At 43.6% G+C, this 17,261-nt stretch overlaps 1 protein-coding gene across 1 annotated transcript in view; it reads left to right on the forward strand.

The window, feature by feature from the left end:
* Positions 1–428: 428 nt before the first annotated feature.
* The window catches only part of LOC311223827 (synaptotagmin-16-like), a gene marked incomplete at both ends in the record, with an annotated part of 88,832 nt that continues 71,999 nt past the window's right edge, over positions 429–17,261 (forward strand). The window contains one exon of the mRNA XM_084308592.1: positions 429–447. Coding sequence (XP_084164718.1) covers positions 429–447 — 19 coding nt within the window. The remainder of the gene's footprint in view (positions 448–17,261) is intronic.

The following is a 17,261-nucleotide window of genomic DNA, read 5'->3' on the forward strand; positions in this document are numbered from 1 at the left end:
TGTCTTGTTTACATCAGGTCCCCCATTTTCAATTCATAGTGATGATAGAGATGGGGAGGTAGTGTGAGGTGAGAAGCGTCACTTGTCTGGATGCAGGAGGGACAGGCTGTGTTGACGAGGAGGAGAGAGAGAGACGCAGGTTCTGGACGGAGGAAGGAGCGTCTCTCCGCGGTGGTTACTGCTGGTTCCTAAGTAACGCACGGCACGGCTGTTGACTGCGCAGAGACCAAGATAGTCGGAAGAACTGGTCCAGAATCAGCGCGTTTTCCGTTTTCCCAACCTTTTTTGTTATTGTTGCGGATGCTGCATCCCGGTCTGGACCGTGTAAACCCACACCGGAGATGCTGCTGGCGCTGCGGTACCGTTAACATAATAATATTATCATCACCCCTCGCCGCTAAATGGGAGCCGAACTGACAGACCCAGCCATGGCCACCGGCTCGGACAGTAAGTAGAGCCGAATCCAATGGAACACTTTCACTAATGTATTGAGCGTTTGTTGTTGGTGCGATCAATTCCACCTGATTAATGTTCTTATCATCGTGGTGGTAATGGCCACGGCGTGTCCATGTTTACAGCTATAGGTTGATTTATGACCATATAAAAATGTAGGCCAATTTACCCTCCTTTATTCCCAGTAGGCTACTGATGTTTTATACTTGAATGTTGCTGTATATATAGACTAATAATAATTAGGCCGCAGTCTTCTTCGGATTTATCCCCATTTTACCACTGGGTTCCACTATTGCTTCGAATTTCTACCTAGATGTTATTACCCAGCTGTTATATACCGCGATGAAATCAAATCAAGTGGATTGGGGTTATAAACAATATCTTCAGAATCAGCCCAAGAAGTGTTGACAACCTCCTTTAGAATTGTAACTAGCTCACCTTTCTCCTTATCTGAGTAAGAAATGATGTTGCCTAATAATATCATTAGCTTACATTATAACACTGAATGTTTAATACATATATATTATATATATATATTTATCTATAGGATTAGATAGTTTGTTGCAATAATAGTCTCGTTTTGGCCACATTGTCCAATGATTACCATGCAATACTCGAAATAAGGGCCGCTCAGACCTTGCAGGTTCTTAAATCACTTTTAAAAACCTACCTGTTCTCCCTGCCCCCCCCCCCCCCCCCCCTCTCACTTAATCACCACTAGACCCCTGGCCCCTTTTTATATTCTTTGTGTCCTACCTGTTTTTATTACATTCATTGTTTTACTGTGTTTTTTAAAATTTATATCTTGCATTGTAATATTTTTGTCTTTTATCAACCTCCCTGTGAAGCACTTTGGTGCCAGCTGCCGCTGCCTAGAAATGTGCTTGACTTGACTTGACTTGACTTGAATACTAATTGGAAACAAAGGTGTGAACAGAATATGTTATGAAAAATGTTCAACTGTAATCAGACAGAAAGGATTGTAATTTCTCTGCTTTTCATATATATATATATATATATATATATTTTTTTTTAACCTCAACAACCTCAGTGTGCTGGATTAACACAGGATACTGGGAATGCAGGCCCAGGGCCCAGACACAAGGGGAAAATCTAGTATATATTTGTGCATGTTTGTCCCACAGATCAATGGTTTGTGCTGAATGTGTGTGTGTGTTTGTGTGTGTGTGTGTGTGTGTGTGTGTGTGTGTGTGTGTGTGTTGTGTGTGTGTGTGTGTGTGTGTGTGTGTGTGTGTGTGTGTGTGTGTGTGTGTGTGTGTGTGTGTGTGTGTGTGTGTGTGCGTGTGTGTGTGTGTGTGTGGGTTGGGTTACCACCTGCTCCATATAGTATGAAATCGCCTCATAGCTGAGAGAAAACTTGTTGTTATGTGGCACTAGCCCTGAGGCCTGCATTAGTCTTAATTCAGCTCTAGAATAATGATATATTTTCTCTGTCCTCATTTCACCCATGTGACAAGCTAAACTAGTTTTTCATCTTCACATTCTCAGACAGCCTCTCTCTGTGTGCTCCATGTTACTGTTCTAGTTCAGTCTCTAGGGTTCACCCTCTCTCTCTCTCTCTCTCTCATCTCTCTCTCTCTCTCTCCTCTCTCTCTCTCTCTTCTCTCTCTCTCTCTCTCTCTCTCTCTCTCTCTCTCTCTCTCTCTCTCTCTCTCTCTCTGCTCCATGTTACTGTTCTAGGGTTCAGCCTCACTAGGCTATCAGTCCGGTCACGTTTCAGAATAGAACCCAAATGCAGGATGCTTGACAAGTGAAATAACAGTGTTATTTCTTTAGAGTGAGGAGATTCCAGGGGGGGGGGGTTCTATGGGGTCCCATGGGGGTTCCAGGGGGTCCCAGGGTAGGGCTGGGCGATATATATCGAGTATACTCGATTGTATCGTGGCTTGTTCTACATGAGATGTAGTAAATTACTATATCGTGAACATCAAGTATATGTTGTCACGTCAGAGATGAGACTTGCTTTAGCGCAGCGCTTTCCTTTCATTTCATTATAGACACAGACCTGCACAGACCTTCAATGGTGAGCAATTGTCATTTCATTAGACACAGACCAGCTGGGACCTTCAATGACATGCAATTGAATTGAATTGACACAACCAACTGGCTAATGTTAGCTGCTAAGGAGTGCAACACTCCACGACACCAGTTCCATTAGTGAGGAAAGGTGGGGGGGGGGGGGGGGGGGGGGGGGGGGGGGGGGTATATTGACGAGGCTTGACAACAGAGGTTCAAAGATAACTTCACATTTATTGGCAATTCGTTTCTTTATATCGCTTTATGCAGCTTCCTCCAGGTCCAACTGTGTTGACAATGCCATCATGGTGTGACATCATCAACTACGGCAACTTACAAACCTAATACATCTCTCTCTCTCTCTCTCTCTCTCTCTCTCTCTCTCTCTCTCTCTCTCTCTCTCTCTCTCTCTCTCTCTCTACGCTCAATGATTTAAAGTGGCCAAACGTTAAACTATTTGAAAAACTTAAATTGCTCGGAATTGATGAGTCTCTGTGCTATTTTATTCTAGATTTTCTTTCAGACAGAGAACAAGTGGTTAAAATAGGTCATTTGTTCTCTGGATCCAGGACCTTGAACACCGGGGCCCCCCAGGGCTGTGTCCTCTCCCCTCTGCTCTACTGTCTATACACTAATGACTGTGCCTCCCACTCTGATTCTGTCAGATTCTTTAAATACGCGGATGACACAACAGTAGTGGGACTAATTAAGAACGGGGATGAATCGGCCTATAGAGCTGAAGTCGATAGCTTTGCTGTATGGTGCAAGGAGAACGACCTGCTTTTAAACATCTCTAAGACAAAGTAAATTATAGTTGACTTCCGGCGCGGGCAGGCAGTCCACCCTCCTCTGTACATAAACGGCCAGCAGGTGGAGAGGGTAGACAGTTTTAAATTCCTCGGCATCACCATATGTGATCATTTAAAATGGGAAGTTAACACCAGCCTCATAATTAGCAAAGCCCACCAGAGGCTCCACTCCCTGCACCAGCTTAAAAAGTTTGGTGTGCCCAGGGAGGCGATGCTCAGCTTCTACAGAGCCACTGTGGAGAGTGTCCTTACCTTCTCAATGACTGTGTGGTACGGAAACGCCACCGTCCATGATAGGGGACTTTTAGAAAGAACTGTACGCACAGCGTCAAAAATCATCGGCTGTGAGCTCCCCTCTGTGGCCTCCATTTATGCCACACAAATCAGGCGGAAAGGGGAGAAGGTGATCGGGGACCCTTCTCACCCTGCTTAAGACCTCTTTAACCCCCTTCCCTCTGGCAGAAGACTCCAAAGTCTCAGGTGCAGGACATCCCGTTTTAAAAACAGTACATATCCCGAGGCTGTCCGTCACCTGAACTCAAGTACAAATGTACAGGCACTTTGCACCACAAGGGCTAGCACCAGCCAACATGCACTTTAAGGCAATATGCACTTTAAACTGGAACACTGAGCAATTTATTTTAGGTACTGTAGCATTTTCTCTTTTGAATTGTTTGTGTAAAACCTTTATTGTGGTGATTGTATTCTTGTGTTTTTATATTGTATGTTTTTAACAATGTCTGTACTGTATGTGGCACCAAGACAAATCCCAATCAACCGTGTTGAAATGGCAATAAAGTTTCTATCTATCTATCTATCTATCTATCTATCTATCTATCTATCTATCTATCTATCTATCTATCTATCTATCTATCTATCTATCTATCTATCTATCTATCTATCTATCTATCTATCTATCTATCTATCTATCTATCTATCTATCTATCTATCTATCTATCTATCTATCTATCTATCTATCTATCTATCTATCTATCTATCTATCTATCTATCTATCTATCTATCTATCTATCTATCTATCTATCTATCTATCTATCTATCTATCTATCTATCTATCTATCTATCTATCTATCTATCTAACTGGATATTTGAGGATAAACATTTAATTTCATTATCTGAAATATTATAAAATCATTAAGTCTGCTATAAGCCATTATCCCTTTGTGTGTGATTATTATTGTCTCACAGTAGTGTGTATATATAAAGTGTGTGTGTTTTTAGTAGGGCTGTCAGTTTATCGCGTTAATTAGATTAATTAATTACACAGCAAATTATCACGTTATGAAAATTAACTAAACATTTATTACAATTTCTTTTTAATAATATTTTTTTTTATCTCATTCATTCCATAAGAATGTAGAATACACATTTACAGACTTTTTTTTTTAATATGGTCCATTTGCATGTTCTTGGTATCTGATTCTAGGGACATCTATGAATCTCAGAGAATGTATTCCCAGTGTCAGAAATACTGTGGGCTAGATCCACAAAGAATGGATTACACGGTGCAAGTTGCACCCTTACTTACAATTCATTATGAATTGAAAATGGGGGACCCTGATGTAAACAAGACGAAAGTCTTTCTCTGGGCCCCGTTCCCCGTACCTGGATAACTGAGTTAGCCGGATAACTTTCGGTTAAGTCTGACTTAAGCCGGACTTTCCGGTTCCCCGTACCTGGATTGTCCAAATCACCATGACAAGAGATCCAAAAGTTTGAGCCTGGTCGAAAGCAGGGTTTAAGTTCAAGTTAGCCGGATGAAGCACAGCCACGCCCCCGCAAAGAAAGTGACAGCGCGTTTCCTGAAATTATTCCCACAGTCTAGGATCTGCTTTATACCATTCTGAATTACGTTTTTGTGCTCCATTCTTCCAGAGGGAGCTTTTGAAATGTAAAATAGACCCAAAATGCTGATACTAAATTCACTTTGTCCTAAATAATGCACGTTATATATACCGTGGCGCTCGCTCGGTGCGATGTACACATTATGTGGTTATTTTAACAACGCGCAGCATTGCAAATGTGAATCCCGCAGGGATATTTTTAATGATTGAAACCTATCGCTCGTTTGGCTCTGATTCCTTTCATATTCTCCGCTGTGGATGTTTAATGGAGCGCCTGGATTGTGTTTCATTCAAGCATAAAATTGAAGTGTCTATGCGTGGATTGTGGATCTTGTCTCGTTCATTAATGTATAAACAATGAATTTATCCCATCTGGCACAGTTGCGCAGCGGTAGTGCTCAATCCTGGCAACCCAGCGACCGGTGTTCGAAACCCCGTGTTTCCAATATAATTTTTTGGAATATAATATTAATGATTATACGCCAAAGTAGCCTAGTTTCAAGTTAAAATATTATAAATCTACATGCATCGAGGATGTCATTCTTTATATAGCTCTCAACGTGCACCAAATTGAATTATTCCTACATTGCAAAAAGAAGGGAAAGACTAGGTTTCGAACCCCGGTCGTCTGCGTGAAAGTCAAAAGAAGAACCCGTTACACCACAGTGGAGATAAGTAAATATCGACCATACATCAATCAATGGGAAGAGAGCCGTATCGTTATTTTGTATAACAGTTTAACTAATTATTTTCGCTAGCAAGATCTCATTTGATTATTCAATCCAGCAGGCAAGTTTAAAGAAATATAATCTGATTGATTGAGGTAATGAGGGACTTAAAATTAGCCTATAGATAACGCATTTAACTTGTCGGCGAGGCGATTGAGCCGTACTGCAATATGTTAATAAAGTTTTAAATCAATTAATCAATCAATGCCGCTAGAGAATCAGGATCTCTGCTATCGATACGTGCTGGCTTTTCAACTGGAGCGGCCGCGCGCACTTATCCTGGGTCTCAAGTCTGGCTTGAGTTAACGAGACTGAATCCACCTTCGAGGAACAGGAAAATCCCGGCTTCAAACATCGGGTTAACTGAATCTGGATAATGACATCTTGATCGACTTAGTTGAACCAGGTACGGGGAATGGGGCCCTGGTCTGCATCCTCTTAACAATTGTGTGTATTGAGCCGTACTGTATTGTACCCATTCTGCAATCTGTTGATAACATTTTCATTCAATCAATCAATCTGCGCGGTGATTGATTGAATGAAAATTTTAATTTGAGTTTTTAACCAAATGAGAACATCAATAATTTTTTTTATCTTTGACTGTGAATAACACCATGCTCAAATTGACCAGACCTGAAAAATCTAAGCAAATTAATAGATGGAAGATGATTAAACAGAAGGTTTTGTAGATACAGTACTAAATTCTGCCATCCGGACACATGCAATTTGAAATATGATTATAGAATATAGAATATCAGGCATAAAATGGTTATGCGATTAAAATGCGATTAATTAGATTAATTAATTACAAATCCTGTAATTCATTAGATAAATTTTTTTAATCGCCTGACAGCACTAGTTTTTAGCTAAAGTGGATAGAAAACACAGTATTGTGCAAAAGTCTTAGGCACCCTAAGAGTTTTTATATAAATTGTCTTACAGTAGATAATTTTATTTTTAATAAAAAAAAAAAGTAGACTACTCGTAGTAAATATTTTAGAAACTTTTCATTTAATTATTTTTGATAGCATCTTCATGGTTTAATGCAAACATATGTTACAGGGACTATTATAATCATCATATTGGCGTGACTGTATGCATCAAAGTGCTTTAGAGAGGAAATGTCAAAATATTGCGATATCCACCATATCACCCAGCCCTAGTCCCAGGGGGGTCCCAGGCAGGCTTGGTGGGCAGACACGGTTACGATCTCACACACACACACACACACACACACACACACACACACACACACACACACACACACACACACACACACACACACACACACACACACACACACACACACACGCACACACACACACGCGCACACACACACATACATTGAAGCCCGTCAAATATCTCCGATCCATATGTTGTGGTGAATTACACCACGGTATAACACGTGAACGTATGGAATTATCTCTTTTTTGCATCTTGACCGGAAGAAACTCAATGTCAAATGACTATAGTATTGTATCCATGGCTATAATATAGAATATAGATTTAGCTCTACAAACAAGGTGACTAACTCCCATCGTTTACAGCGTGGCAATAGCTACCACAGGATAAGGCTAATAGCTGGCAGCCAATGAGTTAACAGCCAGCAGTGCACTGCACTGTACAGTGTGTAACTTCAACGTACCATCCACATAATACATACAGTAACATAGCCTACCACTAGGTGGCAGTGAGATCCTGTCACAGAGTAGTTCCTTTGTTTAAGGCTTTTGTTTTGAAAAACATCAGTTAAAACAGATAAAAGTATAGACTTTTGATACCCAGCCCTAGTGTATCGTAGTGGGGGTGGGGTGGTTTGAATGTGTATACAAAGCTTGATGGTGTGTGTGTGGGTGTGGGTGTGGGTGTGGGTGTGGGTGTGGGTGTGGGTGTGGGTGTGGGTGTGGGTGTGGGTGTGTGTGTGTGTGTCTTTGTACTTTTGTATACATGTGTGTATAGTGGTGGTAAGGATATAGGGAGGTTGAATAATGTTCTACAAAGCCATTTAGATGTAAGGATAAGGATGAACTTTATTGATCCCCTTGGGGAAATTCGGTGACACATACAGCCAAAGCCTCATTATACAAATATTCCACAATCATTACATTGACAGTAATAATGGCACACATAAATTCCTCACAAGCATGCAAAAAATTGCAACCATCTTCTCATCTGCATTGTTCCTGTTTAACTACTATATACAAATAAAGTGTATCATAATTATAATGATCCGATTATCACATTATCCTCCTTGTAACAGAACAACAGGTGTCCCAGAATAAGCTGATCAGGGTTGTGATGGGCCTAGGACCTCGTGATCATGTTGGGAGGAGACATTTTCAGGAGCTCAACTGGCTACCAGTTGAGGCCAGAGTAGCCCAGCTTAGGCTCAACATGGTAGACAAAATAATAAATAACAGGGCCCCCAAATATTTTAGTAACAATTTTCCTAGTGTTAGTGAATCACACAGCCACAGAACGAGATCTAGCATAAGCAAACCTGCATCCTCCAAGGTGTAGAACAAAGATGGGACAGTGCTCATTTGCTCACAAAGGAGCACAGGAGTGGAATGAGTTGCCTTTGACCACAAACAGATCTTGAACCTGTATAGTTTCAAGGTGCACGTTAGGAAATGGCTCCTAGAAAATTTCCCAGAGTAACTGGTTCTAGTTTTTAATGTAGTGTCGTTTTAGTGTATTTTGTATATTGTATTTGTATATTTTATTAATAATGTTGTATTTTACTTTTTAATAAAAAAAATTAGCAATATACTGTAGGCTGATGGTATTATGTGTAATACATGTTTATGTAAATACCATGTGCTTCTGAGACCAAGGACCCCAATGGAAATAAGTCAGACTTTTTCATGCTATCCTTGATAATTTTAGGATGCATGACTTGTTGTAACATGTAATGTATTTTAATAATTTAATAGAAAAAAAACAGGATTAAGGTTGAAAATGGGTCGGAGTGGCCCTTTAAGTCTCGCTGGCGAGGAAGTGGTCGTGATTGTTTGGGTTTTGGACATTCCTTGTGACGTTCCAGAGAAAGTAAAGAACAAACAGTGTTTGTTCTTCAGCTATCGGCTTTCAACATACTACCGGTAACTATAGTAGTATCCACCGGCCACAGTGGCTTATATAGTGGATCCAATTATTGAATGTTTACAATAGAAAAGATTCTGTCTGTTAAGTACTAAAGTAGAGTAGAGACAAACTTCCCAGCCTCAGTTTGGCCTTCCCACTCTGCCTATCGCGGCCTTCAACGTGGTGCGGCGAGAGGTTTGATTGATTGATTGATTGATTGATTGAAAATGTTATTACCAGATTGCAGAATGGGTACAATACAGTACGGCTCAATACACACAATTGTTAAGGGGATGCAGACCAGAGAAAGACTTTCGTCTTGTTTACATCAGGGTCCCCCATTTTCAATTCATCATAACATATATCATGACATACATGATATACATTTATGACATACAAGATATACAAATATACAGTACTGTTTAACAGAGATCCTAAAATAAAATATATAGATTCGAGGGGGAAGAAACTGTACATTAGGAGGGGGTTGGGTGGGGTCACTTTCATCACCTCGGCACTAGACTCAGGAAGGGTGGTCCGTCTTGCCCAGTAGGACAGGAAGACCGTTATCGCAACAGAGCCTGTTCCCGTGGTGCACTGTACGAGAGGAGATGGCGAGGGGCAGCTGTATGACATGTTGGCACTGGTCTTCTTGGCATGATACGGTTTAGCAGAAGCGGTGCATGTTAGTATATGGAGGTTCTTTATCCCCAGAAGTAGATAGTTCTCGTTACAAGAGAGGAGGAGTGTAGAGGAACCCTGAAGAACTGAACCGACGGAGAGGCGGAGAGAGATTGAAAGCAGGAGAACGGCTGGTGGAGGTAGAGGTGGAGACATGGAGGGTGTGAGAGGATCTACAGGCTCCCAGGCACCGCCGACAGAGGAAAGGCGTAGTAGTGAGTTCCTTTTATTCCACTACCATAGGTTCCTTTAGTTGCCTTCTGGCATAGGCTTCTCTCTCTCTCTCTCTCTCTCTCTCTCTCTCTCTCTCTCTCTCTCTCTCTCTCTCTCTCTCTCTCTCTCTCTCTCTCGCTCTCTCGCTCTCTCACTCTCACTCTCTCTCTCTCTCTCTCTCTCTCTCTCTCTCTCTCTCTCTCTCTCACTCTCTTTCTCTCTCTCTCTTTCTCTCTCGTCTTGTCATGTGAGAACCCACCAAAATTATTCTCAATACAATAAACTTTGACTTTAATTATGTTTATTTTAAAGAAGGGGGAACTTCACTCCCCCTAGCCCATATAATTTCCCCCACCATGGGCTATGCTGGTCACTCTTGTGGTCACTCACTCAGTCACGGACGTTTTGTGAGGGACATTTAGTCGAACGCATACGTAGATCACACAACTTCTGGCACATCGCTCACATAGTGTGGAGAGAGAGAGGTCTGGCACAGTGCTAAGATAGTGTGGAGATAGGTCTGGTACAGCGCTAACATAGTGTGGAGAGAGGTCTGGTACATCGCTAACATAGTGTGGAGAGAGGTCTGGTACATCGCTAACATAGTGTGGAGAGAGGTCTGGTACATCGCTAACATAGTGTGGAGAGAGGTCTGGTACATCGCTAACATAGTGTGGAGAGAGAGAGGTCTGGTATAGAGCTAACATAGTGTGGAGAGAGAGGTCTGGTACAGTGCTAACATAGTGTGGAGAGAGGTCTGGTACAGTGCTAACATAGTGTGGAGAGAGGTCTGGTACAGTGCTAACATAGTGTGGAGAGAGGTCTGGTACATCGCTAACATAGTGTGGAGAGAGGTCTGGTACATGGCTAACATAGTGTGGAGAGAGAGAGGTCTGGTACATCGCTAACATAGTGTGGAGAGAGAGAGGTCTGGTACATCGCTAACATAGTGTGGAGAGAGAGAGGTCTGGTACATCGCTAACATAGTGTGGAGAGAGAGAGGTCTGGTACATCGCTAACATAGTGTGGAGAGAGAGAGGTTTGGTATAGAGCTAACATAGTGTGGAGAGAGGTCTGGTATAGCGCTAACATAGTGTGGAGAGAGGTCTGGTATAGCGCTAACATAGTGTGAAGAGAGAGAGGTCTGGCACATCACTGACAACATAGTGTGGAGAGAGGTCTGGCCATGCCAACGCTTTTTTCGGCATCTTTCTAAATCATCCTCAAACGTCATTATTAGACAATTTCCTGGTAAGCTAGTTGCGACGTGGGTCTGGGCGATTTTTCCCGCTAGCTTCTTTTATTTAGACGGTTTAAAAGCAAGACACAGCAGAGAAGGTTCTGGCAGGATTCCATACATGTGGTCGTAGAGGTGGGGATCCACTCCACACTAAAAGAAATCACAAGTCGTCTCAACTTGCATTTTCAAGTAGACTTTTTCTAACCCTGGTGATATGCTGCTCTCACTGTCTATCTATCTACACTTGATAACCCTGGTGATGTGCTGCTGTAACTGCCTATCTATCGATTTATTTTTATTTATTTATTTATCCAGGAATGTCCCATTGAGATACAAGATCTCTTCTTCCAGGGAGTCCTGACCAACACGGCACACAACAAGTTTCAACATAAAAACAAGGGCATTAAACAAAAAACATACAAATACAAACACAGAAGGCCATTTTTGTGCAGTGGCAAGAAGCATAATCAGATCAGCAATAGCATCATCTATCTACACTTGATAACCCTGGTGATATGCTGGCTCTCACTGCCTATCATTAGGGGCCATGTGGTAGGGTATGTAGCATCTATCTATCTACACGTTGGGTTGTAGTGTCATTAGGGGTCATGTGGGTAGGGTATCAAAGGGGCGTGGGTCTGTTGAAGTTGTCAATTCCTAGTGTGGAGTTCCAATGAAACATCGAGCCTATAGGCATGTTAGACTTTTTATTTTGCCAATGAGATTGGCTTTTCTTCCTTGAGTGCTTATCCTTATCATCAGGGCACAAGTATTTAATGTTTTATTATCCAAAAGAAAACAGTACACATAATATTTGGGTACCATTTGATTAAGATAAGATAAGATAAGTAACTTTGCAAGTCCTGTGAGTGCGTAGAATACATTTCATTATGGGTGACTCAGTGGGAATCAAACCCTTAGGGTGTTTATTGTTGTTTTGAGAAGGCTTTCATGTGTGTGGATGTGATTGCCCCAAATAACCATCAGATGGTGCTGTTTGCCTTCCTCTGAGAGTCTTGTAATCAAATTGTAGAGTAGTGATGCCAGTGACCTCTGCCGATAAGTGTTAACGACACCTATAGCCAGCAGAGGGCCTCTGCACACACCTTTTAGGAAGAAGATGAACTTCTACTGTCTTTTTAAAGTAGGGATGCACCACTGTTTCACTGCCGATACAGACTCCAAGTCTGACGCTCAGTATCGGTCGACATTGATGACCAATTCGACCTATTACCTTTATTGACCAGTATAGACATAGAGTATTGTGGAAATCCCCTGATACACTTTAGCAAGGCAGTAAGAAGGCTGAGAGGGGGACCGAGTAGGGGAGACAAAGGAGAGACACAGGAGAGACACAGGAGAGACACAGGAGAGAAGGTTCTTTATTGAGACAGTAGGAAGGCTGAGGGGGAGACAGAGTAGAGGAGACACAGGAGAGAAGGTTCTTTGTTGAGACAGTAGGAAGGCTGAGAGGGAGACAGAGTAGGGGAGACACAGGAGAGAAGGTTCTTTATTGAGACAGTAGGAAGGCTGAGGGGGAGACAGAGTAGAGGAGACACAGGAGAGAAGGTTCTTTATTGAGACAGTAGGAAGGCTGAGAGGGAGACAGAGTAGGGGAGACACAGGAGAGAAGGTTCTTTATTGAGACAGTAGGAAGGCTGAGGGGGAGACAGAGTAGAGGAGACACAGGAGAGAAGAACACAGTGTACCTGGTGTCTTAAATAGAACATCTTTGTTTTAATCAGAAACCTGTCTCTTCAGAGCTGAACAGCTGTCGTCTTTCTGACCAATCGAGAGGACAAGCTGACAACACCATGGAAACATGAGCCCTTCTATATATATGTGGGCGGGCAGAATCACTCTTCTTATTATCCATAATGGAGCCATTGGACTGTTTCCACGGAAACCAAAATGTGATGCTGCTCAGGTGTGTGTGTGTGAGAGTGTGTGTGTGTGTGTGTGTGTGTGTGTGAGAGAGAGAGAGAGACGAAGACAGAGAGATAGAGTGAGAGAAAAATAAAGAGTGAGATGAAGAAAGATGAATTGACAGAGGCATGTGGGTTGAGTCAAGTGTGTGTATACGTATGTCTCTGTGTGTGTGTGTTTATATATTATATATACACGTATGTCTCTGTGTGTGTACATACTCTATGTGTGTGTGTATACAGTATGTGTGTGTGTATATACAGTATGTGTGTGTGTGTATTGTCAGTGTGTGTGTGTGTGTGTGTGTGTGTGTGTGTATACACGTATGTCAGTGTGTGTGTGTGTGTGTGTGTGTGTGTGTGTATAGAGTATGTGTGTATAGTGTGTGTGTGTATAGAGTATGTGTGTGTATAGAGTGTGTGTATAGAGTGTGTGAGTGTGTGTCTATGGAGAGTGTGTGTGTGTATAGAGAGTGCGTGTGTGTCTATAGAGAGAGAGTGTGTGTGTGTGTGTGTGTATAGAGAGTGTGAGTATTTCTATAGAGAGTGTGTGTGTGTGTGTGTGTGTGTATAGAGTGAGTGTGTGTCTATAGAGTGTGTGTGTGTGTGTGTGTATAGAGAGTGTGCGCATGTGTATAGAGAGTGTGAGTGTGTGTCTATAGAGAGTGTGTGTGTGTGTGTGTGTGTGTGTGTGTGTGTGTGTGTGTGTGTGTGTGTGTGTGTGTGTGTGTGTGTGTGTGTGTGTGTGAATAGAGAGTGTGAGTCTATCACATGTCCCCTCCGATACATATGGAGTCAGCCAGCCACTTCTTTTCACCTGCCAGCGCGGACTCTCATTGGTGAGGTGTAACGTGTGGGAGGCTCACACTACCCTCACCAACTCCCTTCCCCGCTGTGCAGGCACCCTGACCGACCTGTAGGAGTCGCTGTTTACAACGACCAGAATACCACCCCACCGGCTTCCCTCCCGCTGACTCTGCCAATTGAGCCAGTATGACGGCCGGCCAAGCCGGAGGCAACGCTGACAGCCGGATTCGATACCTGTGTCTCTCGCGTTGGTGACGAGCGCTTAGTCCGCTGCGCCTCCCAGCCGCCTCGATATTGGTTTGTTCAAATGAAATGAAATGAAATCTTTTGCCGCTGCAGCGGGGAACCAGGAGATGATGGAGTGGGTACGAATTGATTCGATGATGGCCGTGTAAAATTGGGCCATCATGGTCCTTGGCAGTTTTAATTTCTTCAACTGCCGGAGGAAGAACATCTTCTTTTGGGCCTTTTTAAGCAGGGCCATGATGTTTTGCTCCCACTTCAAATCCCGGGTGATGGTCAGGCCTAGAAAGCGGCATGACTCCACGGAGTGCCTCCCAGCATGATGGGAGGGGGCGGGGCTGCTTTCCTCCGGAAGTCCACTACCATCTCCACTGTCTTTAGAGCATTGAGCTCAAGGTTGTTGCAGCTGCACCAATCAATCAATCAAATTTATTTATATAGCACGTTTAAACATGACGCTTGTCAACCAAAGTGCTTCACATAGCTAAGCTAAGTACAAAGAAAAGTATAAAATAAACGGAAAAATTCAATAAAATCAACGGATAGACAAAGGAAAAACAGAACAACACGTCAACAAGTACGGCAAGAGTCAAAGTGAGTCAGGGAAGGCCAGGCGATATAGGTGGGTTTTGAGTTTTGATTTAAAAGACTCGATGGAGGGGGCAGATTTAATGGACATGGGGATGCTGTTCCAGAGGTCAGGGGCTGCGACCGCAAAAGCACGTCCCCCCCTAGACTTGAAGTTAGACCTACGGGTGGTTAGGAGACCCTTATCAGCCAATCTGAGGGCCCTGGCGTTGGTATAGGGGGTGAGGAGGTCTGCTAGGTAAGCAGGGGCCTTACCATTTAGGGCTTTATAAACCAATAAAAGGACCTTGAAGTCTATTCTAAAGCGCACCGGAAGCCAGTGGAGGGAGGCAAGTACAGGGGTGATGTGAGCTCTCTTCCGGGTACCTGTGAGCAGTCTAGCGGCAGCGTTTTGGGGGAGTTGTAGACGGGCTATGGTGGATTTATTTAGCCCCAGGTACAGGGAGTTACAGTAGTCTAAGCGTGAGGATATGAAGGCGTGAATGACTCTTTCCAGGTCTGAGGGGGAGAGAATGGCCTTGATCTTGGCTATGGACCGGAGCTGGAAAAAGCACCCCTTCACCACCGAGTTTACCTGCCTATTGAAGGAAAACTCGGGGTCAAAGAGCACGCCCAGGTTTTTAACAAAGGGCTTGACTAGGGGATACAGGTTACCCAGGCTTCTGGCAATGACACTGGCACCAGCTCTGCAGCCTCTCGATCTCCCTCCTGTAGGCCGACTCGTCTCCCCTGGAGATGAGACCCACCAGGGTGGTTTCGTCAGCGAATTTCAGGAGTTTGACAGAGGGGTGGAGTGAGACACAGCTGTTAGTATAGAGGGAGAACAGTAGTGGGGACAGGACGCAGCCCTGCGGGGAACCGGTGCTGGTGGACCTAGATCTGGAAATGCTCTTCCCCAGCTTCACCCGCTGAGACCTGTTGGACAGGAAGTCGGTAATCCACCTGCGAGTGGAGGCCGGCACCTGCAGCAGGGATAACTGGTGCTCCAGGATGGGTGGAAGGATGGTGTTAAAGGCAGAGCTGAAGTCCACATACAAGATCCTGACATAGTTGACATTAGTAGTAGTATTAGTAGTATTAGTAGTAGTATTAGTAGTATTTGTAGTAGTATTAGAAAGGCACACAATTTTAACACAAAGAACATAGTCTATACCACTGGTTCTCAACCCCTGAATTGTTGTCTGAGATCCCTATCTGATAAGGTTTTGTCTCAGAGACCCCTATCTGATAAGGTTTTGACTCAGAGACCCCTATCTGATAACGTTTTTGTCGTTGGATATGACTATGTAGAGTTCTCTAGCTGAGATACCAGTGGATAAAGTGAGATCTATGATTAGAATAGTCTTTCTTTTGGCCTTTTCTCCCCCAATTTAGTCGACATGCCAATTCCCTCCTGGTCGTTGTGCTGCCCAACTGTTTCACTGGGAGAGCATAACACGCACAGAGAGGTTTACACGCTATTTCCCCCAGATCCCCTCCCTGCTGAACAAGCTCCCCGACCGACCAGCAGGAGTCGCTGCTGACCAGGACTCACACACCCCACCATCTTCCCACCCGTGAACAGTGACAAGTGTGTTTGTAGGGACGACTGACCAAGCCGGAGGTACCGCTGCCGGGAATGAGAAGTTACCGCTGTTATATCTGCAAACCGACCATCACATTGTAATTACGTTCTAATTTGAAAAACAAACCAATAATACCTTCCGTCAAATTTCTATCAGATGTGACAGATGGATGATGTAGACTTATGAACCTCACAGGTAGATAAACCTGGTACACACACACACACAAACACACACACACACACACACACACACGCACCACACACACACACACATTTTGAATCTTTATTTATGTCCACATAAATACAATGTCTAAAGGACACAAATATTATCAGTGCAATTGGACAATGTGGGTTATTCTGTTACAGTCGTGCCCAAATTGGCAATGCCAACCAAAGTTACACACACACATACAGTAGGATGATGAACCAGACAAGTAGCATTCAGCTCATGGGTACAGATAGCAGCGTCTTCTCCAAATTGCGCGGCTGCCAATAATAGCTGACACTGAGCAATATCTTGCTAACTGTTGGGCTCTTCCCTTCGGAAGACCGGCCACTTGAAGGCCTCTAACCCCCAACTTATGAACATGACCCAGGCTTCCAAATATGAAAACTAAAATGTACAGTTGTAGCCCAGTTGTGCACGGTGGTGTAGTGGTTAACACTGTCGCCTCACAGCAAGAAGGTCCAGGGTTCGATTCCCGCTTGGGGACCAGGTTTCCATGATGCCAGGTACCCAGGTGGGCTATCTCCCAGGCCTTTCTGTGTGGAGTTTGCATGTTCTCCCCGTGCTCGCAAGGGTTTCCCCCCCGATAAGATAAACCCAATGGAAAAACATGCACAACAACAGATCGCTAACGCTGTGGCGTCCTTGACGAAGACGGACAGGAGCACTTGGATTGGTCCCCTGGCGCAGCTCACGTTGACGCCTGTCTGCTCCCGGCTGCCCTTGGGGGGGAAGGACGACGGGATGGGTTAATCGCAGAGACGAATCGCATCGGCGATTCTAAAGAGACAATGCATG

Source organism: Notolepis coatsorum, assembly GCF_963971535.1.
Source record: "Notolepis coatsorum genome assembly, chromosome: 2".
NCBI lineage: Eukaryota > Metazoa > Chordata > Actinopteri > Aulopiformes > Paralepididae > Notolepis > Notolepis coatsorum.